The sequence below is a fragment of the Dama dama genome, chromosome 23 (assembly GCF_033118175.1).
Source record: "Dama dama isolate Ldn47 chromosome 23, ASM3311817v1, whole genome shotgun sequence".
NCBI lineage: Eukaryota > Metazoa > Chordata > Mammalia > Artiodactyla > Cervidae > Dama > Dama dama.
Genome location: NC_083703.1, coordinates 77663878 through 77688821, shown reverse-complemented (window position 1 = coordinate 77688821; position 24944 = coordinate 77663878). Strand labels below are relative to the sequence as shown.

The window sequence follows — 24944 nt, the reverse complement described above, 5'->3', positions numbered from 1 at the left end:
AAAGAATCTGCCTGCCAAGCAGGAGACCTGGGTTTGACCCCTGGGTTGGGAAGATCCTCTGGAGAAGGGAATGTCACCCATTCCAGTATTCTTGCCTGGAGAATTGCATGGACAGAGGAGCCTTGCAGGCTACAGTCCATGGGGTCACAAATAGTCAGACATGACTGAGAGACTAGCATACAGCAAGGTCATCTAAGATTGTAAAAATGCACACAAATACCAAAACATGGCATTGAATGCTTCTTAACTCAAAACTATGAGATTTATGCTTTTTCAGAAAACTCAGATGAAAAGATATCAACCCTCATCTACTAAAATGTTAAAAAATCAATGGGACAATATAAACTTCACAGTCAAGTAATGATAAGAAGGCCACCATAACCATCACTGTCACTAAAACTAAGAACCAATCAAAATTGTACTTATGTTAAAAAAAGAACAGTTGGGTAAACCTACCTTCCAATTTGCCAGTTTTTTAAACTCTATAATTTTTATAACTGCTCCCATGAGAATACCTAGAAGAGAAAATGTACAGATTAACAAAAAATTTAAGACATAAGAAAGATTCCTTGAGTTTATTTTTCTAAAGAAATTGACTACTATTACATCTGAGTGGCTTTTATGAATTTCTGCAAGTTTTGTGTCTGAAAACATAAGAATGGAAATTAGCATGGAGTTTTATGAATCATATGAGTTTCCCACCTGCATCTCAAGCAAACCTCCTATAACGAAGTCTACAAAAATCTGGGGGTGGGGAGGAGGGGGCGGAGAGGGGCAAAAAAAGCTTCACAAAACAAGACCAGAGGCTAGTTTGCCTGGCATGGAAGACTTAACACTGCCCATTTTTGCTTTACCCACTCATTTTCGATGTAAAATGGCAGAAGGCTAAATTTGCCCTGTTACTGCTCATTCCTACCATCTTCACAAAGGAATGAAAGATCACGTTCTCAGGCTCAGATGGCAGCGCCACGTACAGTGTTTAGTTAGAGATAAAGTCCTGATGCTGAAAATAACCTAAAGGAAAGGTTCTGTGAAATTCCCAGAACAAAACAGACCATCTAAGTTCAGGCATGTTTCCACAAAGCTGACAGGCTCATTGCTCTCTCATAAAGAACCTACCAAAAATAATTCTCGAAGAAGCATCACAGGTACAATTTATGACTGCTCTGAGATTCCTCACTAGATAAATGGCTCTTGACCCCGTGGGCGCTTCGGAATCAGCAGGGGAAATTTTTATAAAATGAAGACATCTGAGCAGAACTCGGGACCTGCAAAACCACCACCTCTGGTACAGGGGATACAAATCAAGGCTGAAGACCACCGTCACAGACACGTAAAGATAAAGTCTTCCCTGGTGGTCCAGTGGTTAGGACTCCGCGCTTCCAATGCAGGGGGTGCAAGGTGGATCCCTGGGCAGAGAACTAAGATCCCACATGCCTTGTGGCCAAAATATAAATAAAAAAGACTTTTTTTTTCCCCCCAGAGGAAGAAGTTTTTCTCCATCAACAATAGAAAGCTGAAGAAACGTACCTTACTGGGTGGGGGTGAGGAGAAAATACGAGAACATAGAATTTTATTAGGAGAAGAAGCTGCACAAATGGTAACTGTCATGGGGAAGGAGGGGTTTGCAGTGAAGAGAGGAAATGAGTTCATTTTAACTTTATAAATCTCTGTACTATTTGTACATTGTTATATATTAGTAACACAACAATAAAACTTTTGATCAAGTGGAATCAGATAAAATCTGATAGATTTGGGCTATAAAGGGAATAATGATCAATGATATTTTCAGAACAGTAATCATACATTCCTATGGGCTTCCCTGGTGGCTCAGACGGGAAAGAATCTGCCTGTAATGCAGGAGACCTGGGTTCAGTCCCTGGGTCAGGAAGATCCCCTGGAGGAGGGAATGGCAACCCACTCCAGTATTCTTGCCTGGAGAATACTGGACAGAGGAGTCTGGCGGCTACAGTCCACGGGGTCACAAAGAGTTGGAAACGACTGAGCAGCTAACACTTCCACTTCCAACCAGACACTCACTTGCTACGTGGCATGAAAGCACTTATTCTAACCTTTCTCAAAGTTCCCCAGTTGCTTCCTTTTTCTCATCTTTTTAAATTGTGTATATATTTTAAGGAGCTTTCATACTAATTTTTTAAATTAACCAAATAGTTTATGAATCCTTTGTAAAATGTTATAAACAAGAAAAAAGTCTCTTGATGAAATCCCACCCCCTGTAGCTCTCTGTCTCCCATTCTAAGGTAACCAATCATCTTGGTAAGTCTGGGGACTATTTCCGCAGACCCTTTCTCCACCCTCTTACATATTTATATTAGCCACACAGTTCTAGAGCGTGTGTATATGTACATACAAGGTGCAGCTGTGAGCATTTATATAAAAGGTGCTGTATCTTTCTGTTATTTGCTACTTTGCCAAGTGTTAAGATCGGGGGTTACTACACACAGATCTGCCTCATTCCTTTTTAACAGCTCTACAGCGTAGCATAAACATGCCAGAGGCTGAACAGACACTTCTCCAGAGAAGGAACACAAACGGCCAACAAGCACAAGGAAAGACGCTTCACACTGTTAGTCATTAGGGAGACGCAAATGAAAACCACAGCGAGACATCAGTTCATTCTGATTGGGATGACTATCATTTTTTTAAAAATGGAAAAATAACAAGTGTTGGCAAGGATGTAGAGAAACTGGAACACTTAATATTGACATATCGATGGTGGGCATGTAAAAATGGCACAATTGCTATAGAAAAGTTTGGCAATTCCTCAAATAGTGAAAGTTACCATATGACCCAGCAATTCCACCCAAGAGAACAGGAAACTTGGATGTTCATAACAGCATTATTAGCCCAAAGGGGGAAACAACCCACATGTCCACCAACTGATGAGTGGATACACAAGATGTGGTATATCCACACAATGGAAGGTTATCTGGCAGTACAGAGGAATAAACTACTGATACATGCTGCAATGTGGGTGAATCTTGAAAACATGCTAAGTAAAAGAAGCCAGACACAAAAGACATCTTTTATGATCCATTTATATGAAAAATTCAGAACAGGCAAATCTATAGAGACAGAAATGTTTTCCTGGACAGCATTAGGGATGACAGGTAAAGGGTATGGGATTTCTTTTGGGGATGAAGAAATGTTCTAAAATTGCTGTAATGGTTGCACAACTCTGTGAATATATTATGCTAAAGCCCTGAACTTTTACAGGCTTTAAAGGTTACGTTTAAATACAGGTTACATTTAAGATGAGTAACTTGTATGGTATGTGAATTATATCTCATAAAATGGTTACCCCATCCCCACCCCCAAAAAGCCAGATTCTAATAACTATAATTCCCATGGTTCCAATTCATACGAAATGTCTAGAACAGACAAATCTAGATAGGAGGTAGGTTAGCGGTTGCCAGGGGACAAGGGAAGGGGAAAATGAGGAGTGACTGCTAATGTGTAGGGAGTGTTTTTTTTTTAAATAAATGTATTTATTTTTGGCTGTGTTGGGTCTTCGTTGCTGTGTGGGCTTTTTCTCTAGTCACGGTGCACGGGCCTCTCATTGCAGTGGCTTCTCTTACTGTGGAGCAGGGGCTCAGCTGTTGTGTCTCCCGAGCTCCAGAGCACAGGCTCAATAGCTGTGGTGCATGGGCTTAGCTGCTCCGGGGCATATGGGATCTTTTCAGATCAGGGATCGAATCTGTATCTCCTGCACTGGCAGGCAGATTCTTCACCACCGAGCCACCAGGGAAACCCCAGAGAGTATCTTTTTGAGAGGATAAAAATGTTCTGGAATTAAGGGAGATAGAAGTGAGGTTGCACAACTTTGTGGGTATACCTAAAAGCACCGAACTGTACACTTTAAAATTTATGGTATGTAAATTCTACTTTAAATTTTTTTAATTTTATGGAAGTAGAGTTGATATACGACGTCATGTTATTTTCAGGTGTATAGCATGTGATTCAGTTATACACATATATATTGTTTTTCAGATTCTTTTCCCTTACAGGTTATTACAAAATACTGAGTATAGTTTCCTAGGCTATATGGCAGGTCCTTGTTGGCTAGTCACTGTATTTATAGTAGTGTGTGTTAATCCCAACCTTCTAATTTATCCCGCCCCCTCCCCCTGTATTTTTTGAAAGTCACTACTTTTTTTTAACATTCCTCCCACGATGGCTATCTCCAGCTGTTTACCATTAACAGCTGCAGTGAGCATGCATGTACATGCCTCTTTGAGGATTTATTTCCCTAGGGCAGAACCAGAGACGATGAATGGCATGAGCATTTTTACCCCTGAAACTGTTGCCAAACTGTCCTCCAAAGTGGTTATGCCGATTTACACCCCTGCACCAAAGCATCGTCACCAACCCTGGAAAATCATCAGCCTCTTCTGCCAATATGACGGGCAAGAAACTGTACTTTTAAGGTTTCAGTTTGCATTTACAGCACATCCTGCACTCAGTAATCGTTCCTGATTACGAAGGAAACTGATCCTTTTTCCATGATTTCAGATTTCATTTTCAAAGCTAGTGCTTTTTTTGTTGTTGCTGTTATTAAAACCTCAACTTTCTTTTTCCCTTGTAAATGTATACCAAACTTTAATACTTACAATAAAAGCTTCTGTAATTACACATGAAGCAATCATATCTGAGAGTCAGTGATTATTCTGTTACCTAAGCTTGTTTCTGTATTACTATTTATGAGGCACTGGAAGCTTTGTAAAATACAGTATGATGTTATTATTACTACTAATACTATGACATGAGTAATCCTTTTGAAGTGTCCTAGGACTTAACTATGGTGCAGCATCAAATTGGCCAACTCCTCCTCTACCTTTTGAGATTGAGGTTCAAAGTTAGGTCAAATCAATCTAGTATACAGAAGAAATTAATTTATACCACACAACCAGACACCCTAGAAATAACACCCTAGCTGCAATTTTGTACATCCCTATCAGTAAAAAGAATTTGAGCATGTACCTCCAAGTTACAAATTTTTATTTTATTATTACTAAAAAAGTGCTACTTCATCACTGTATTTTAAAATAACACAAGGAATTCTGTGGCAGTCCAGTGGTTAGGAGTCTGCGCTCTCACTGCCGAGGGCCCAGGTTCAGTCCCTGGTCAGGGGAACTAAGATCTCACAAGCTGTACAGTGTAGCCAAAAATTAATAAATAACACCAAAAATAGAGACTATGAAGGAGATTCAAATTAAATAGAAATGTAAATTCTAATATCTCCTTTTGCCCCAGTGACTCTTCATACATACACCTGATTATGGATACCACTGGATTAATTCAAAGGATCAGGAGCAAGTCATAATTATTTGTTGAGCCCCTTCTCCCAGGATTTGTTGCTTTATTCTTTAAAAAAAAAAAAAAAATTATTTGGCTGCGCCAGGCCTCAGTTGCAGCATGTAGGACCTTCGATCTTGGCTGTGGCATGCAGGGTCTAGTTCCCTGGCCAGGGATCAAACCCAGGCCCCTGCACAGTGAGTGCGGAGTCTTAGCCACTGGACCACCATAGAAGTCTCCACTTTAAGTTATTCTTAATCCTCAAGAGAATGCTTCAGGTGGGAAGGCTCAGAGAGTTTACCCAGCTTTCTGACAGCTCAGGGCCAGCAAGTGACAGTGGGCTGCAGGCTCCCGGGTGAATTCTACCACCTCTCGAGGCTGAGACACACGTAGACTGCACCACGGCAGCCCACCTGCCCTGCTGCTAGGGATTAACATCCCTCCCTCTCTCTCCCAGGGTGCACTGCTGGTCTACCATCATCACTGTAAACCACAAGTGTTCTTGAATATAAGCATTATCAGAAAATGCTTAAAATATATTAAGTGTAACAATCAGGTTACAAAACAGGATGTAGAACATGATCCTAGTTCCCTTAAAAAAGTAGAAATATATATGTGTATATATATATATATATGCACACACACATGTATTTATTATTTGCATCGTGTTAAAAAGAAACACACATATATTGCAGTGTTAGGCACTGTCCTACAGTATACAATGCTTATTACTTAAGCTCATTCTCACCATTACCCTACAAGGTAATAGACCATAATAATATAAATGATAATAATATTAATAACAGCAGTTAATAGTTACTGACTACTTCACACGTAGGCATTATACTGATTTCTATGCCTCGCCCTGTTTAACATCGCCAGTCCTATGACATAAAGGCGCTGTTACCAGCATTTTACAGAAAAGGAAACCAAAGGCCAAGGACCGGCATCACCCAGCTAGTAAAGAGCAGGTCTAGAATTGTTTTAAAATTTGAAAGCTCCAAACGAGTCTGCAGTGAAAACTTAAGTTTCCGTCCCACCCTGTTTTCTTTTCTCCTTCTTGGAGGCCACCAATGTTACCAGTTTCTTGGTTATACTATACATTTCTGCTGAGACTGTCAGTACATTTAAAATCATATACATGCAGGGGGCTTCCCTAGTTGCTCAGTGGTAAAAAAAAAAAAAAAAATCCACCTGCCAATGCAGGAGGCACGGGTTCGATCCCTGATCCGGGAAGATCCCACGTGCACGGAGCAACTGAGCCTGAGCTCTGCGTCCGGAGAGGCAACGACCGGGCCCACATGCTGCAACTACTGAGGCCCGCGTTGCCCTGGAGCCCGTGTTCCGAAACAAGAGGCCGCTGCAGTGAGCAGCCCGAGCACCACAACTAGAGAACAGCGCCCCCGCTCGACACACGAGAGGAAAGCCGGGGCAGCAACGGAGACCCAGCACGGCCAAACAAATAAAATTTAAAAATCAAATCACATCATATACGTGCACAGGCATGCACATATAACATAAACCTCAAGTTAAATGGTAGTACGGTATCAGCTTTTTTAACTTACCACTACCTATTAGAGACTATTCCATATCAACACATAGAGAGCTTCCCCGCGCTTTTTGTTTCTCAGCGGCTACAGTGTATTCCACCGTGCCATCCAGGGATCTGCCCTCGGCATGGACACGCAGGTGTCTTCTGGGCTTTGCGCTCACTGCCATTCCCATCTGAGCAATCACGTCATTTCACATGCGTAAAGGGTACCCGCAAGCAAACCCCTGAGAAAGGGGGTGCTGGATCAGAAGGCCAGGCATCTTAAATGTCGTGAAGAGCTTACCAGGTGGTAAACCCGTGGGGCCGGCCCAGTCCCCGGCACGGGGCCCAGCTGTGTGGCTGCTAAGGGCTCGCAGCCGTCCCTGTCTCCAGACAGGTGCCCTGAGCTGCTGCGAGGCAGCTCATCTGGGAAGTTGTGCCCACCCCACGCCCGCTCACAGCCACTGACCACCTGATGGGGCACAGAAGTCCCGCCCCTTTGCTTGAAGGAGAGACAGAGGCTGCTGGGCGGGCTTGTCAGAGCCCTGTGCCAGGCCAGGCGAGGGCTACCCTGCGGCCACACCCACCGTCCGGCGCGCTCCCTCCCATCCTGGTTGACTCCCTCCTTACAGACTTACTCCTAAAGAGCACCCCGCAATACATGACCCGTCCCCAAGCCCTGTCTCAGGTTCTGCGTTTAGGAAGCCACTTGGGACCACCAGTTCTAGGAGTGGAGAGGTCGCGGGAGGCACACTCGAGGGACGGGGTTCTGGAGTTGGACCCCTCCACAGCTGCCTAGCAAAGGACCCCAACACTGGAGGTAAAACACTGCTCGTCCCTCACCAAGCGTAGCAGGGCATTGCTGAGACTTTCATTGTGGTGGACTGGGTCATGACTGCTGGAGGAGGCAGGGGCTCATGTAACATCTCTCATGTTAAATAGGTTATGGCTGAAATAATAACTGTAAGAAAAGGAGCGGGACTTCCCTGGTGGTCCAGTGGTTAAGACTCCACACGTTCAATGCAGGAGGCACAGGTTTCATCTCTGGACAGGGATCTGAGATCCCACACGCTTCAGAGCAGCCAAAAAACAAACATAAAAAGAACAGAGGAATTGCAGTTGTTGCTGAGTGCCACTGATGCTCTGAAAAGAGAACACGAAAGGCTGAAACAATCACCAAACTCAAGCAAAGGGTGAGAATCAGAGGGCCTCCTGGGCAGCACTCAAATCAACCCTCATCTTCTGCAGTCGGACGGTCTCCAGAGCAGAAGACCAGGCAAGTCTGAACCGCAAGAGTGGCAGACCTTCAGAGAAAGGTGAACTCAGGAAGACAAACCTCCCACACCTTCTCGTAGCAAGGCTCCGATAAGGGAGAAGTGGGACTCAGACAGGTGGGATGGGGAGCCTGGAGATGCACACAAGCACCTTTAACCTGCAGACTCCCTTGGACCTTCCAGAACCTTCCAGAAGAGGCCCCACCACCCTGCTGGAATACAGAGTTTCCAGGCTACTTAGGTTAACTCCTGCTGCCTGTCATAATATACCCCCATGGACACAGATCATTCAGGTGTTCAGGACAACACACTGGTCCACTACTGACCTCATGCTAATCTGATAAGCACAATGTGGCAAGGAGATGTCTTGGTAAGACACAAGGGCTTCAGAGGATGGAGAGTTTTGGGGGCCTGCCCATCTGGGAAGTTGTCGGGGGTCAGGTGGTCTGGAGCACGCCAAGACACTGCCTCCAAGGACAGGACTAGGTCAGTAACTTCTACTCCAATAAAGCAGCACAGTGTTTGGGACGCCTCCCCCAGGTTTTGAAGGCAATACACCCCACACTTGAGAAAACTACTTCTACCTATTCACTGCTGTTTAAGAGGCTGCTGGTTTTGAGTGAGGACCAAAAGAACCACCGGCTGCAGCTCAAGCAGTTCTGCTGCTTCCACCATACCATTTGGCTGACTCCAAGGAACCGGAAGTATCTGCTAGAAAGGGGGGCCAGGAAGCCCCCAGGGGAGGGTCTCTCAGCATAGATCCCTGGGGTTCTGGAGCAAAGTCATGCCACATGCAGAAGAGAACCATACACCCCTCTGAAAACCCCCAAGGGGAAAGAACCCCAACAGCTCCTGGCAAGCTCTTGGGCCGTGGCAGAGACAGAGCCCCTGAGTATGGGGCATCAAGTGCCCAGGCAGCCAGAACTGTCCTTCATAAGCTGGACTGCCACATCTACCAAGTTAGGAGGCCAGACGGGCCCAGGAACCATCCATTCTAAGAGGGCATTAAAGATCAGACTCGTGTGGGTCCACAAGGCACATACTGCAAAACCACACGTCAAACCAAGATACTTACTCTATGACAAAGGAGGTGCAGAAATGGGTTGTGACCGCGGACATCACACAGTTCTATCCAGAAGCTACCAGCTAGAGTGTGGTAAGTGGCCTCTTAAAGACGAAACTGAGGCACCAGCTTGGAGATGACATGGGTGAGGAACGGAGCACTCCTCTAAGATGCAATGTACTTCTTAAACCACTACGGGGGGTTACATACCCAACAGGCAAGCGTGGGTACAGCACAGAACGGGAGCACCACCCACCCCCACTCTCAGGGACTCACTCACGAGTGGAGATTCCTACTTGGAAGATTCTACTTCCCTTAGCCTGAAACTTTAGGCTCAGTGTGTTGAAAGGACCTGGCTCCCAGAAGGGGACGTGGCCACTAGGGCTCACACAGGAAGAGTTAGCAGCAGAAGCTGCCCCATCACTTTGGGCTCTTTGTGCCAAGAGACCAGCTGGCCTGGAAACCCTCCCACCCTGGCAGGGATGACTGAGGCTGATCGCCATGAGACAGGTCTGGCCACCACATAAATGGGTGGAAAGGAATACAATTACTGAGGCAATATGTTTTTAATCACAAATGATATTTTAAAAATACCGTTAGCACATTTTGTCAGCTATAATCATAGAATCACTTATCTTATAATAAGGCTGATTTTGAAATTCCTGTCCTTGATGCTGCCACCTATACTAACATAGACACTCCAAAGATAGTATTCTGAAAGACAGAAGACTTGCCAGGAAGAGGAGAATCGGGTCCTCAGGGCCGTCTGTTTTCTGGGGAAGTGCTGTTTATACAGTTTTTGTTTGTTTTGGGCTGTGCTGGGTCTTTGTTGCCGCGCCCAGGTTTGCTTTCTCTAGTTGTAACAAGCGGGGGCTACTCTCTAGTTGCAGTGTGCAGGCTTCGTGCTGGGGCAGCCTCTCCTGTTGCTCGGGCTCGAGGGCACGCGGGCCTCCGGGGTTGTGGCTCCTGGGCTCTAGGGCACAGGCTCAGAAGCTGGGGCACACGGGCTTAGCTGCCTCTGGGGGCTCGTCCCAGACCAGGGATGGAACTCATGTCTCCTACACGGGCAGGTGGATTCTTTAGCACTGAGCCACCAGGGAAGCCCTGTATACACACATATTTAAAGGCAGCCTTCTTCTTCAGTGGAATGTTCTTTCTTTCTAACCCACTGAGAGCATGTATGTGATGAAAGAGGAAATGTCTAGAAGTCAGCCCAGAAAAGCAAGTTTCAGAATGCAATCCTTTAGCAACCTTTCTCTTCTAAAGTTGAGACTACTTCACTGTTCTGTCATATCTGAAAGATTTAAGTGTAAAATGTAACTTTAAGACGGAAAAACTGCTGAGCCAAGAGAAGATGGTCAGAAAACTAGGAGGGTCAGAGCAAGAGTCCAGGCAAAAGGGCAAGTATTACACTACGCTAATGGCAGTCAAAGAGCAACAAGATGTTCCAAGAATAAACTGTCACCTCTGATCCACGTTTCCAGAAACACAGAGGCTGAGTCTGTGCTAGCATTCTGCTTGGAATGCAACAGCCTGGAAAATCTTGAGAGTCTAATGCGATCATTTTGTCAATTTGACAACAAAATTTGGCCTCTACCTCTAAGACAGCTACTTTAATGCCAACAAATGAATGCCTGTTCTTTCTCTAATAAAAATCAAAGAACCTAAGGTTCAGGGAGAGTTTACCCACGGACAGTTCAAGCTGCATCACCGTCAAACTCTCACTAAAGCTGTTAACATTTACAGTCAGGATTCTTGCTTTAAGTTTTCTTTAAAAAAACAAAAATTTTTTTACAACTTAAGTAAAATTAGAAATACAATCACTTGTATATGCTATTTTCAGAATTATTCAGGGTCAACAACTCAGGAACTGAGTGATTTTTTTTCAACTTCCACTGAAAACTTCCTAGACAAAAAGAGCCCTACTCAAAAAATTACAATCTTTTAGTCAAAACAAGGAGTTAACATAACTAAAAGCACAAAATTAAGAAGACTGTGACAAGGAAGCACATTTGTGTATTTCTATTTACTCACTGAGTCAATCAAATCCAGTTACAAGTTAAAACTTGATTTGTCTGCCAGTAGTATTCAGGCTAAACCGTGGCACGCGTAGTCAAATTTCCACTCCTAACCCCATTCTGGCCTTTCCTCACTCTACAGTAAAGTATGACTAAGAAAAAAAATCCACTCCTGTTTCTGCTATATATATCAGGACAGTGGACAGGATAATTATTTATTTTCATTCTCTATCAATTTCAGTCCCAAATATATAAACAGTGAATCAGTACTATATGGCCAATAAAAATAAATATATGAACTTTACTAATACCTAGAAAGAACAGGAAAAAGAACACAAAAAATGGTATCAACTCAAACCAAGTCAAGTCATCTGATGGATATGTGTACTTCCAAGCATAGTTTGGAGAAAAAGAGGCATGATAAGAAGAGCTGGTTGTCAAAAAAATAAAAAGGATTTTTCTTTTTTGGTATAGCTATTTAAATGTGCCCAAAAAATTTACTTAAAAAGGCCCAAACTACAGAATTCCCTAAGTATAGAAAGCATCTGAAAGCTGTGAACAAGGGTCAAGGAAATATCTTTAGAACTTTATGCAGATATATGCAGTTTTTATAAAGAATGAAAAAGTCTCAAGATTCACTTGAAAATATAATAAAATAGAAGAGTAGAAAAGCGCTATTTAGAATATAGATAGTCCTTTTCTTTTTCTTTTCTTCTTTAATATTTTAAAAATTTATTTACTTACCTGCACCAGGTCTAGTTGCGGCATGCAAACTCTAGTTGTGGCATGTGGGACCTAGCGCCCTGACCAGGGACTGAATCCAGGCCCCTTGCATTGGGAGCTCGGAGTCGGAGCACTGGACCACCAGAGACGATCCCAGACAGTCCCTGTCCACACCATCGGTTTCTTAGGGACTCTGAATGCTTAACACAAAAGGTCAGCAATGTCTCTAAATGACTAAACACTAACTTCTGGTTAGAAGGAGTAGTCTAGGAAAACTGATCCCTGCGGGAATGAAAACCCCATTTTCTCTGGCAGTCCTTGTCCATACCAACAGTTCCTTAGGAACTCTGAATGCTTAACACAAAAGGTCAGCAATATCTCTAAATGACTATGGACTAAAAAGTAACTTCTGGTTGAAGAAGCAGGCTAGGAAAACTGATCCCTGAGAGAATGAAAACCCCATTTTCTCTGGCAGCATTTTTGGCACAAAAATTGGAAATTCTTGAAATATTGGGTATCTCAGTATTTTGTTACACTTTGCTCCAGTACGAGAAAAAAATTTTCCTCTCATCTACACAGCTTTATGAATTACAGGACTATTTTGAAAGCTCTGTCAGCATTTCTAAATTCTAACCAAATGCCCTCTTATATAACAAAAACTATTTTCTGGACCCCCACATGGTCCCTAGAAGTGCTCTTAGCATTCCAATCACCTGAGTTAGAAAATCAGTACTAAAAGTAAGGTGGACTTTCCATCACCCTCCCTTCATAAGACCTGGCTCTTCCGGCTACATTTATTTGTATAACATCGGTGAAGAAATAAACTCTGTGGCCGGACAGCCTGGGCTGACCCCCACCATCCCTCCACCACATGCCTGGTTCTGGGTAGCCATCTGGTGAGTTCATCCTACAACTTCTGGTGGAACCTGGGAGGACAGGAGGCCACCTCTCCCACTGTGACCGCCACTGCAAGGAGAGTAAGCCTGAAGCTGGAGAGGCTTACCGCGGGGAGAGAGCCTGACAGTGAGGCCAAAACAAAGGGAAGCACTGCTGAGAAACGGAGAAAACGGAGTCCAGGAGGCTGGATCCAGTTAAGTCTGAGGCTGGCCCTGCCTGTGGCTTTTTTCATGCCCTGAGCCAGTGGGCGTGCAACTCCACTACCCCACCAATCTGTTTTCTTTGAACCTTTTTGAACTGATTTTGTCCACGGGATGGAAAGAGTCCTGTATCAGTTAAGATGTTCTCCTCTGCAAGTAAAAGAAGACCTAACTAACAATGGCTTAAACAATAGATGTTTATTATCTCATATAACGGCAGCTCTGAGACAGGTGGTTTCAGGGCTATCAACTCAACAGAACAACACTGCAGTCGAGAACCTGAGTTTTCCATCCGTCCCCTTGGCAAGCCCTAGCATTCTGGCTTTGTCTTTGAGCCATGATGATTGCAAGATGGCTGCCAGTACTCCAGACATCATATCTTCATACAACAGTATCGAAGGAAGGAGAAATTTCTTTTTACCAGAGAGAAAAAAGTTTTCCAAAACTCATCACCTTGGCCTATTTCCCTTTGATCTCCTTGGCCAGAACTTGGTCTCACACTGTCCGCTGCCTCCACCCCTCTCAATCACTGGTAAAAGATAATGCAATTTTCATGATGGCAAAGCCCAATCTTGACTTGGAGGGGCCTACCTTCCTTAAATGCACTGTGGCAAGACACTAGCTTCAAAACGAGGATTCTGTTTTCATGGAAGGGGGAAATGGCTTTGGGCATGCACCGAACAATACCTTCTGTGAGTCCTCATACAAGCACTGGTGTTCAATGACCTGCTGTTACTGGAACACTCAAAAGACAGTGAGGAACCTGACATTCCAAACCAAATTATAAGAACCACCGCTTTAATTTCCATGTGCACCATACCTAAATACATAGCAACTATAGTTCTTATTCTTAAGAAACTATGTAAACTGACCACAAAACTGTAACTTCCTTGAGTGGTTTTTTTAAGTCTTTACTGGATGCCCAAGAATAACAGGTATTAGCTAAACAGGTTATTTTCAATGTGCCCAGTATCAGGAAAGGAATGTCAGTGAATAATCTTCCTCATCTTTGAGCTCTAAGGCTCTTGTTAGCTAAGTTTGTTAGAATCTGCCAGGAGGTGCATACCAACAGCCTATTCAATAGAGAACAGGAACTCTTGAGTAAAACTGATTTCTAACTCTTTACTGAAGATCAAAACTTTCTAGTGGTACTTCTTCCTTAAAATATGACATCACCTGGGGCTATGGGGCTTAAAGGAGACGACACTGTGAAAGCTCACAGCCCAGAACCTGGCACTGAAGGTACCATGAAGTCCAGGGAAGATAAAGCAAGGGCTGAACCAGAGTTGTAGGAGTGCTGGTGGGGGAAGAATGGACAGAGTCTGAGCATTCATTTATTTATTTAAAGATATTGTTGATGTGGACCATTTTTAAAGTCTTTATTGAATTTGTTACAATACTGCTTCTATTTTATTTCGGTTTTTTGGCCTCAAGGCATGTGGGCTCCTTAGCTCCCTGAGGAGGGAACAAACTCACATCCCTTGCACTGGAAGGCAAATCTTAACCACTGGACCATCAGGGAGTCCTTGATCATTCATTTCTAAAGTTAACCTATGCTGTGCTACGCTGAGTCACTCAGTTGTGTCCAACTCTTTGCAAACCCATGGGCTGTAGCCCACCAGGCTCCTCTGTCCATGGGGATTCTCCAGGCAAGAATACTGGAGTGGGTCCCCATACCCTCCTCCAGGGGATCTTCACAACCCAGGGACTGAACCCAGGTCTCCCGCACTGCAGGTGGATTCTAAACCAGATCTAAGGCAAGGAAAATTAACTTATAAAGCACTAAAGGTGATAAGGCAATATTAAATATCAGTAGGCAAGTGGAAATCAATGAAAGTAACGACAATGTAGTAAGCTGACTACTAACCTTTAGCTAACCTTAGTGAAACCCTATTTACTACCGTGTAAGCCTCCCCACCCACATCTTGACTTTAAAACTTCCTGAACCGTGAGGCCGCTGCGTCTTCCTTCTTCAACACTTCAATGAACTTATATGTGAGCTCAACTGTTATTACACTGATTCATATACTCTAAACTGAAGCTAATTACCTTTCAATAAATTGCCACAGGAAACAAAAGAGGGAAATATAAGTGAGGTAGAAGGGAATGCCCTCTGACGACTTTAGATCTTACTAACATTAAACCTTAAAGTGAGAATCTTCTGGCTATAAAATTCAGTGATTCTATGAATTAAGTGTCAATTACTCACCTCAGTGGAGTGACAGCACAGCCTAGCCGTAGGTCTTACAGTGAACAGTGTGAATGTTTATTTCCAAACACAACCTAAACCAATGCTGTATTAGGAAAGAATTTCTAAATATACTAAACCAGATCTACAAGGCAAAGAAAACTTATAAAGCACATACAACTGTGCGTGCATGTGTATTCAGTTGCTCAGTCGTGTCCACCTCTTTGTGACCCCATGGCCTGTAACCCACCAGGCTCCTCTGTCCATGGAATTTCCCAGGCAAGAATACTACAGTGGGTTGCCATTTCCTACTCCAGGGGATCTTCCCAATCCAGGGGTTGAACCCGTGTCTCTTGCATCTGGTGCATTGACAGGCAGATTCTTGACCACTGTGCCAACTAGGACGCCTGTCATGAGAACTGTATACATAAAATTAACTTATAAAGCAGTGGTGATAAGACACAGATATCAGCAGTATGCCACTGGAAACTAGAAATAATCACAATATAATGATCTGAAGAAAGTCTTGGATGTGCCCTGAGGGTGGTTCCAGAAGTAGGAAGGGCTCTTAAGCATATAGTGGGGCTTCCATGTGACTCTTAGGAGGTCATCACCACTCTGAGCCCCCAGTGTACTCATCTCTAAAATGGGATCATAACACCCTCATGGCAGCTGGCACAGAAGATGAAATGAGCTCGGTAAGTACACCACACCTCATGTGCTTGGGAGCACTTGGGAAGCACTCAAAAAATGGTACCATTACTGCCTTAAGTACAGGATCGCCGTTAAGCACTTACCTAATGAGACCACAGCAACACTCTCTGGCAAGAAATGTAATCTGTATCGGATCAGTAAATGCACCAATATGATGCAGATAGCTGTGGGAAAAATTAAGACACTGTTAAAACAACCCAACTTTGAATGGAAACACCAAGCCAAAGGCAGCAGTTATTTCTGGGAGGCCGCCAGGGAAATGGACAACTGGCAGTGACACAGGAAACTTCAGCTCTATTTCCAATTTCTTATTTCTGAATCTGGAGGTAGTTCGTTACATTTTACATGTTTCTTTACATGCTTGAACTAGCTGCTGCTTTCCAGTTGTTGAAAGAGCAATAGACACCTATCTTTCTTCTGAGTGGTTAAATCTCATACAAACATTTAAAATTATTCAAATTTCTCTTATTCTGAGAAATGATCCTCAACAGTGAGGAAGAAGTCAATGAAATCAATCACTTTTATGCAAACACAGCTGCAACAGACTATATGTTGACAGGAAGTATTTTGTTGCCATGTGATCTGTGCTCTTTCAACACAGAAGGAAGTCAGAGTGTTTTACAAACAGGACAAAGTTAATCCTAACCTGGTGATAAGAACATAGAGACCGAGAGGTGGGGTGTCTGCTCCCCAGCTGGGCACTGGGGCTTCTACCGGTTGAGGGCTTTCCATGAGCCAGGGACAGCACTGAGCACTTTCCAAATGCTCTCTCAGCTGACTGTCAACACCCCCTCTGAATGAGCTGTCATCACCTCTGCCTCCTTCGATTAAAGATAAGAAAGCTGAGATTGAGTGAGGTTACACCACCAGTGGGTGCCACCGGCCTGAGCTTGATTCCAACCCTGTCCCCTTAATCCCTGGCACCCACCACCCCCTCCTGGCAGCCTTCATCCTCAACCAGAAAAATGAGAATAATGTCTGACTTTCCTCACAGGGGTGTTTTCATGGAAGGAAAGAACCAAAAAGATGTAAAACTGTTTGAAAAGAATAGGTATTTCAGACCAAAAAAAGCACACGTTCACATAAATAACTCCTAAATGTAATTTCAAGACCCAAGTGTTAGTGTGCATGTCTTTTTCTTTTACTAGGCACCTGGGTGGTATGCCATCTCATCAATCAGAGTATTATATATATAGTAATAAAAATAAATGAGTTGCCTTTTTTTGTAAAAGGAAATGTTCAAACAATCTGCATGACTGTGAACGGGTCACCCTCAGAGCCCACGTTGACAAATTAGATTATCTTTAGTCCCACCAAAAAGCACCAGGTGGCCAGAGAAAGGAAACAGTTGTAAATATGGAAATTTTGTCCTCATTTCATTCTGTGCTTTAAACTATCAATCTGTGGTGTTATTTTATTATAAATATTTAGCCTAGTTAGAAAAGTCCTATATTAAATACTAAGAGCAAGAAAAAAGTTCCAATGCATAAGCTTAACATGGAACCAACGAGAATGCCTATTGTATAAAAATGTAGACACACGAGCATATAAGTAGATAGAAATATATAGATCTAAGGAGTTGAATCAGTTTCTGCTCTTTCTTTGCACCAAGCTGGATGACAAAATTTAAAAGCTTCTCATAAATCATTTAACTATCTGATGCTAAAGAGGAAAAGAGGGCCTCCCTTGGTAGTCCAATGACTGAGACTCTGCACGCGCAGCGCAGGGGCCAGGCTCCATCCCTGGGCGGGGACCGCGGTCCTGCAGCACGCAGCGACTGCGACCTGGTGCAGCCCCCCACCCCAAAAACAAGAGCAAAAGAAGAGCCGTCTATCACCAGAGAGCTACATATAAGGACGAGCAACGCCACAGAATGGTCTCCAGCGATAAAAAGGAGAGCCGCAAGGACAACCCACAGAATGACCGGAAATATTTGTTGGTCATATGTCTGATAAAGGTCTAGTGTCCACCGTACATAAAGAACTCTTACGACTCAACAACAAAAAGACAATACAATTTTAAAATGGGCCGAAGACTTAAATAGACAGTTCTCTAAAGAAGATATGCAAATGGTCAATAAACACATGAAAAGGTACTCATCCTCATTAATCAGTGGAAAAATGCAAATCACAACCACAATGAGATACAACTTGACAGCCTAGGACGGTAACAAGGATGGAGAGCAACTGGAACCCTTGTGCACTGCTGGTGGGGATGAAAAACTGCAGTGACTGTGGAAAAGTTTGGCCATTTCTGAGAAAGGTCCTCACAGAGTAACCACTTAACCCAGCAATTCCATTCCTAAGTACATAAATCCAACAGAAATGGGTTTTTATAGGCCCACAGAAAAACTTGGACAAAAATATTCATAGCAGCACTATTCACAACAGCCAAAAGGTGGAAACAATCCAAATGCCCATCAGTTGATGAATGGATAAACATGTGGACTATTATTCAGTCCTAGAAAAGAAGGGAATTCTGATGAATGCCACACACAGATGAATCCTGAAGACATTATGTTACGTGAAAGAAGCCAGACGTAAAAGGCCACATATTGTATGGTCCCATTTGTATGAAATACCCTCAGTAGGCAAATTCCTAGAGACAGCAGAACAGTGTTTACAAGAGACTGGGGGGAGGGAGAATGCAGAATGGCTGCTTTTAACAGGCACTAGGTTTCCTTTAGGGGTGATGAAAATGTTCTAGAACTAGATCATGGTGATGGTTGCCCAGATTCAAATTACATTGCTGTGAATGTTATAAATGCCACTAAATTATACACTTCAAAATGGTAAATTTCATGTCTATTTTACCACACACAGATTTTTTCTTAAAAACAAACAAAAAAAGATATATGCAAAAAGCGCTAACATGGGAAGATCTCCGAGCCATTCTGTGAGAGGAAAAGCCGAGCTATAGGCCCCCCTTACATTAAAACAAACTCCAACGGTATGTGCCTATTTGCTTATGAATGTACATATATGTACCGGAGAAGGCAATGACACCCCACTCCAGTACTCTTGCCTGGAAAATCCCATGGATGGAGGAGCCTGGGAGGCTGCAGTCCATGAGGTTGCTAAGAGTCGGACACGACTGAGCGACTTCACTTTCACTTTTCATTTTCATGCGCTGGAGAAGGCAACAGCAAGCCACTCCAGTGTTCTTGCCTGGAGAATCCCAGGGACGGGGGAGCCTGGTGAGCTGCCGTCTATGGGGTCGCTACGCGTTAGACACAACTGAACTGACTTAGCAGCAGCAGTACATATACACATACAAGCACACATTTTCCAGTACACTTGAGAAAATACAGAGCAAGGAGGGACAAAACCTTCTGTGTGATATGGATGGTATGAGCACCACAAGTTAAGGTATTTCCAATTTTTCATGCCTGAAGTTTTAATTACGGAAAATACACTGAAACATAAGACAAGTCAATTTTAACAGCTCCATTAAATTTTATGGCCCATAAAATGTGTCAAATGATGCTAATAGTTAACTCCAGTGCAAATCAGTAACAGTGACTCATCACTGTCACTGGAGTCAAAGATCAGCAAAGGACAAGTGTAGGTCAGCTGATCTCAAACTTCTTAAAGTCAAGATTACAATTCTGGCATCCTCTGCACACAAAAGTCACAATCTCATTTGACTTGACTAAAATAGTAAACAAAAGTGGTAAATCTGTTCCAGGTTAGGAACTCCTGAAGTCCAGAATAACTTACGGACTATTTCCCTCAGTTCACTAGTCTATATATTAAGTGATCTGGCAAATTATCTATTAATAGCCATTTTTTTTCCTTATCAGATTTATATTGTGTGGACATCTAATCAGGAATAAACATACAAGATACTTAGTAATTTGTTGATATACAAGAAGAGAGGGAAAACCTGCCTTCAAATTTACATAGAAAGCATTCCATTCCGCTAACAGATGCTAACCTACACGTGCAAACTGGAGACACCAACTCATCAACTGATCAGGGGAAACAGAGACCACCTGGCCACCGTCAGAGGCTTCTGATGGGCTTGCAGAGAAGACAGGAGAAGGCAGTGGCACCCCTCAAGTGCTCTTGCCTGGAGAATCCCATGGACGGAGGGGCCTGGTGGGCTGCAGTCCATGGGGTCGCTAAGAGTCGGACACGACTGAGTGATTTCACTTTCACTTTTCACTTTTATGCACTCGAGAAGGAAACGGCAACCCACTCTAGTGTTCTAGCCTGGAGAATCCCAGGGACGGGAGCCTGGTGCACTGCCGTCTACGGGGTTGCACAAGAGTCGGACACCACTGACGTGACTTAGCAGCAGCAGAGAAGAGAATCCAAGAGAAACATGCAGCACGACTAACTACAGCTCAGCCCTTCTTGGCCTCAAAGATGTACAAACACTGGGCAGCATTTTATCTGGATTAAAAAGCACATCATAAAAACCTGTTTTGTGATCTCTGGCACAAGCTAATCCAAGATGTTCCACACCCTGAAAGTTACTATGAAAGTCTTATTTCTCACCATCTTGTGAAAAAGGTGATTACAAAACAGAAGTGTTCTTCCAAGGCTTGCCTTTTATATCACCTAACATATCATGCTGACAACAGTGTAAACAGACTAACAATACTCCTTCAGGATTAAGGATTCAGGTACTAAAGACTTCTTGGTCAAGAAAACAACGGCTTTTCTTCTTAGTATTCAAGTACTATGACAAAAGGGGGAAAAAAGAAAACAAGAGTCCTTGATTGTTGAATTAATCCCTGAGAAGTAGAATTACATTGACAGAGTAAAAAACTACTTGGGCATATCCAATCTAAATGGACATTGTACACTTGTAGTTTGTGTACTTTTTTGGAAAAAAGCTTTTTTAAAACTATGGGAATTCCCTGGTGATCCAGTGGAGAAGACTCTGCGGTGATGCCAAGGGCTTGGGTTTGATCTTTGGTCAGGAATTAAGATCCCACAAACCATGCTGCATGGCAAAAAAAAAAAAAAAGAAGTTTTAAAAAACCTATAAAAGGATGAGTTCTGAGATTTTAAATTATTATCTTAGTAAAATTATTTAACAGTCTAAATATAAATGTGAAAGAAGTTACACTTTTCTGCAAAAAAATAAACCAAAAACAGTCCTAATAGCCATCAGAGAAATATTCTGGACTCTTACATTTTTTGTACCTTCTGTTCTTCTGAAAAGATCTAATTAGAAATATGACTCAATATAATTAAAGAGGAGCAGAAAATGTAAACTTGCCAACTTCACTTTATAAACAAGTTTGGAGAGTCCTATTCGAAGTTATTTCTTTCTTAGCTGATCCAAAGTGGTTGTGCAGTTTCAACTGGGTTTTCTGGTCTAAGACACCTGTCTACTGTCCATAGTGTCTGCGAAGCAACTAAGAAATTGCCTTTTATCTAAACTTCCTGACCGATGTCTGGCAACCTGAATATTAGCCTCTAGTCTCCCCTAAAACAGATCTGTCAATTAATTTAAACTCTCTGGGCCTAAATTTCTTCACCAGTGAAATAAGAAGGTTGAATAAAATGAGATCTTAAGTCTGAGAGAGTGAATCTCTTTAAAGAAAAATATCACATGAGTGAACAGGGGCACAGGTGGTACACAGATATGGCAAAAGCCATGACCACAGTTAACAGGAATGACAGGTTAAAGAAAACGGTGTGTTAGCACAAGGCTGTCTGATCTTTTACTCACAGCAAAACTCTTAACTAAGTGAAATTTTGCACGGAAACCGAACGGACACAGGAGACATAATGCGGCTCTGGTCAAAAAGTCAGATGCTCTGCCGTTTGACCCCTGATCCCCACCCACAACATCACACAGACACACACAGAGACTCATGAGCAGAATCTGAAATACACTAATGTTCAAGGTTCTTTCCAGATCAAGAATTCTTTAAGTCTTTCCTTCAAAGGACATCTAAGATAAAGATGTTCTTCAGAATGACTAAGCTCAATGATTTTATGAAGAAAAAGGACGATGGGATGAAACAGTTATGGCATCATGAACTGATCAGTGACCCTCCGTGTAACGAAGTGAAAGTCAAATGAGAGGCAGACTTGACAAAGTCAACAGAAGCTGATCCGGGGTTAACCATTCAGACAGCACACACGGACGCTCAAAATGCCAGGGGACGGTGTTTCCTCGAACACTGGCCGAGGACCTGCACTCACCGAGGACGAGGAGGCTGAAGAAAATGGTCATGCCGCTCGACTGCTCTTCCTGCTGAGCTTGCTCCCCTGTCTGCACCGGGAGGATGGGCTTGGCAGGGGTCGGGAGCACCAGTTTCGTAGTGACCACCAGGGTGGTATGAAGGGTGACATTGAAACCTTCATGAGTTGTGTTGGGGAACCTGTTGGAGAACATAAAAAACAGCAGAATTAGACAAAGGAAAGAGGGCCTGGAGTGATCAACACACACACAAACCAGAAAGAGAACCTTGGCATAGAGCTCTATGGCATTCACAAGTCTTACAACCAAGAGGCAAGCCTTAGAGAGAAACTGCTTAGGAAAATTCCTGCCTGCTGCTGCACGAGGGTGCGGCTGGCCTCGGGAGCACTGAACACAACCACTTAGAGGTCAGGGCCAGGGGGAAGTCAGGGCCAGTGCAGAACCAAACACTGCCTGCTCTTTGGCGCTCAATGGGGGATTTAAGGACTGAGCACAGCACAAACGGGGAGAAACTGGAGTCTCATCACATTCCAAGTTCCAGCATCAGTTACCAAGTGCCTTTACTTCTCTAGCTTACATTCTTTCCCTTAGATTGAATGTGCAAGTTGAAGAAGCCACTGATTTCACTCAATTGTTGATTAGGTCTGAATGCCCTGCCCTACTTTACAAAAACCTGAGCTCAATGGCCCAAAAGTAATCCCTGCTGTAATACCCGGCTCCGCCCTACTACTGTGTTCCTCACAGCTATCTCCTCACATTGTGTTGGGATTGTACACTAGTGATATTGACATAATAACCATTGTAGCTGTGATTGTAACAACTGATGTTTTTGAGTACAGCTTCATTCTGGGGACTAGGTAACATACAAACTTGCATTTCACAAGTGTTAACAAGCCTGAGGTGCACACTGCTACTTTCTCTTTTTTTAACCTGTGAATAACAGGCTCAGAGAGCCTGTTGGCTTAACGTGGCCAGTATCTCAGTCAGTCAGTGGCAGAATCAAGCCAAATTTGAGTCCAAACATGAAATCACTGAGCCGTACCACCTCTCTTGCTTTGTGCTGCTGAGGCCCAGTTTAGTGTCTGACAGTGAACATGCTCAGTAAGTAAGCTAACTAAATGAAACGACCACTAGGCTAAAAGACAGACAGAAAAGTTGTCAGGCGAGGGAGTCAAATTTCAACTGTTGGCTTGGTTCCTTGTTAATTTTTATACACTCCTTCCACAGAGATGGGCATCTATAACATGCAACAGACTGTGCCGAGCAGGTATGCAGAAAAGACTAAAAGAGTGGTCCTTCCCCAGAGGCAACTGAAGGACAGAGACACCCCACTCCCTTTATCTTACACAGCCAGCTCCCCTGCTCTCTACACTCCAGCCTTCCTTTCTTTCTGTCCCTCAAAAGGCACTAAGCTCTTTCTTGCACCTGTCTTCCCTCTCCTATTCCTCCTTTTGGTCGCTAAGGTTTCATTCGGCATATCACCTGTTCCTGAGAAGCCTCCTCCACCCCAATACCATTCCGCTTCCTTCAGAGCACTCAAATCATCTTGTCTATTTATGGTCTTCTCTTCCCACGAGAATGAAAGCTCCTTGAGAGGGGCTCCTGGTCGGTCTCCTCTACCATGTGACCAGGGCCTGATCGAGAGTAGATGGCCACCAGTTTAATGAATAAATGGATTTCATTGAAGGAAACAAGAGAAGAAAAAATGATCGTTACAACGGAGGACGGGACTGGCTACGTAAGGGGGAGGGGGGGACTTTCTGGAGGCGGCGGAGAGCTGCGTAATCAGCAGATGACCGAAAAATGGGAAAGTGAAATCTGGGGTGCGGTTTCTGCAAGGCAGCTTCGGAGATCTACGATGAGCGGCCGATACCTAGCCAAAGGGTCCAACCTCAAAGGGGCTGCGCGGCCCAGGCCCGCCCCTCCCCCTGCTCGCAGGCGCCAGCACGGTCAGTCCCGGCCAACCAGCGCGAGGAGCTCCGCCTTCTGGAGCCGGAGGGCGGCCTGAAGGGCTCGCTGTCACCCGACGGGGCCCAGCCCTGCCGCCTCAGCCGCCCGGGAAAAGCCCACTCACTCCTCCTCCGCCATCTTCTCCCCAATCCCGCGGAGCCTCCGAGACCACCGAGCGCGGGGCTAGCAGGGCCCGCTTTTGCTTCCGGCTTCCGCTGGAGGCGCGGGCGGGCCGACCGGCAGGGGGGCGGAGTCTCGGCTGCACGAGGCCGGCATTTCTGTCCCTTCGTCTCTATGGCCGGAGGGTGGGAGGATTCGCGTGGGAGGACCCCGGGGAACTTTCAGGATGAGTGGCGGCACTTCTTTTGACCCCTCTGGCCCTGGGAAGTTCCGGCTGTTCCCTTCCACAGGGTTGGGACGTTTTGGGGAAACTCCTGTGAGGTGACTGTGACTCATCCTGAAACCGCGCGCTTTCCTCCCAGTGTCCAGGAATTGACTGTAGTTAAAGTGGGACGGAAGCTTCTAGAGTAAGCTGGGCAGAGGGACCCCAGGGGTATACTCCCTCTGTCTAAGTTTTCCCCAGCCCGAAAGAGGACTAGCCACCTGGGTTTAGTAGAATTGTGCAGTCTTCTATCTGTAAACATTTATTGAGTTCTGACTGTATGCCTGTCTTTAAAATAGAGGATGATGATCTAAGAATGGATCCTTCATTCATTTGTTCATTGTCTCAACAGATAATCAAACGCCTATACGTGGTTTCAGGTGGCTCAGTAATAAAGAATCTGCCTACCAATGCAGGAGACACAAGAGACACCGGTTTGATCCCTGGGTGGGGAATATCACCTGGAGGAGGATAGGGCAGTATTCTTTCTTGCCTGGAGGATCCCATGGAGAGAGGAGTCTGG

General features: G+C 44.1%; 1 protein-coding gene across 7 annotated transcripts in view; it reads right to left on the bottom strand.

Moving 5' to 3' along the window:
- The window catches only part of SLC9A8 (solute carrier family 9 member A8), a 73980-nt gene extending 49663 nt beyond the window's left edge, over nt 1-24317 (bottom strand). Inside the window, exons 1-4 of one of the 7 annotated variants that reach the window (XM_061127463.1) lie at nt 24164-24317; nt 22092-22270; nt 16008-16088; nt 457-515 (exon numbers count right to left, since the gene is read on the bottom strand). In XM_061127463.1, coding sequence (XP_060983446.1) covers nt 457-515; nt 16008-16088; nt 22092-22270; nt 24164-24177 — 333 coding nt within the window. In that variant the 5' untranslated portion in view covers nt 24178-24317. Of the gene's footprint in view, nt 1-456; nt 516-16007; nt 16089-22091; nt 22271-23571; nt 23720-24163 lie in introns of those variants that run through there. The other 6 variants (XM_061127466.1, XM_061127467.1, XM_061127462.1 and 3 more) reach the window with 6 other exon arrangements.
- Nucleotides 24318-24944: the final 627 nt, after the last annotated feature.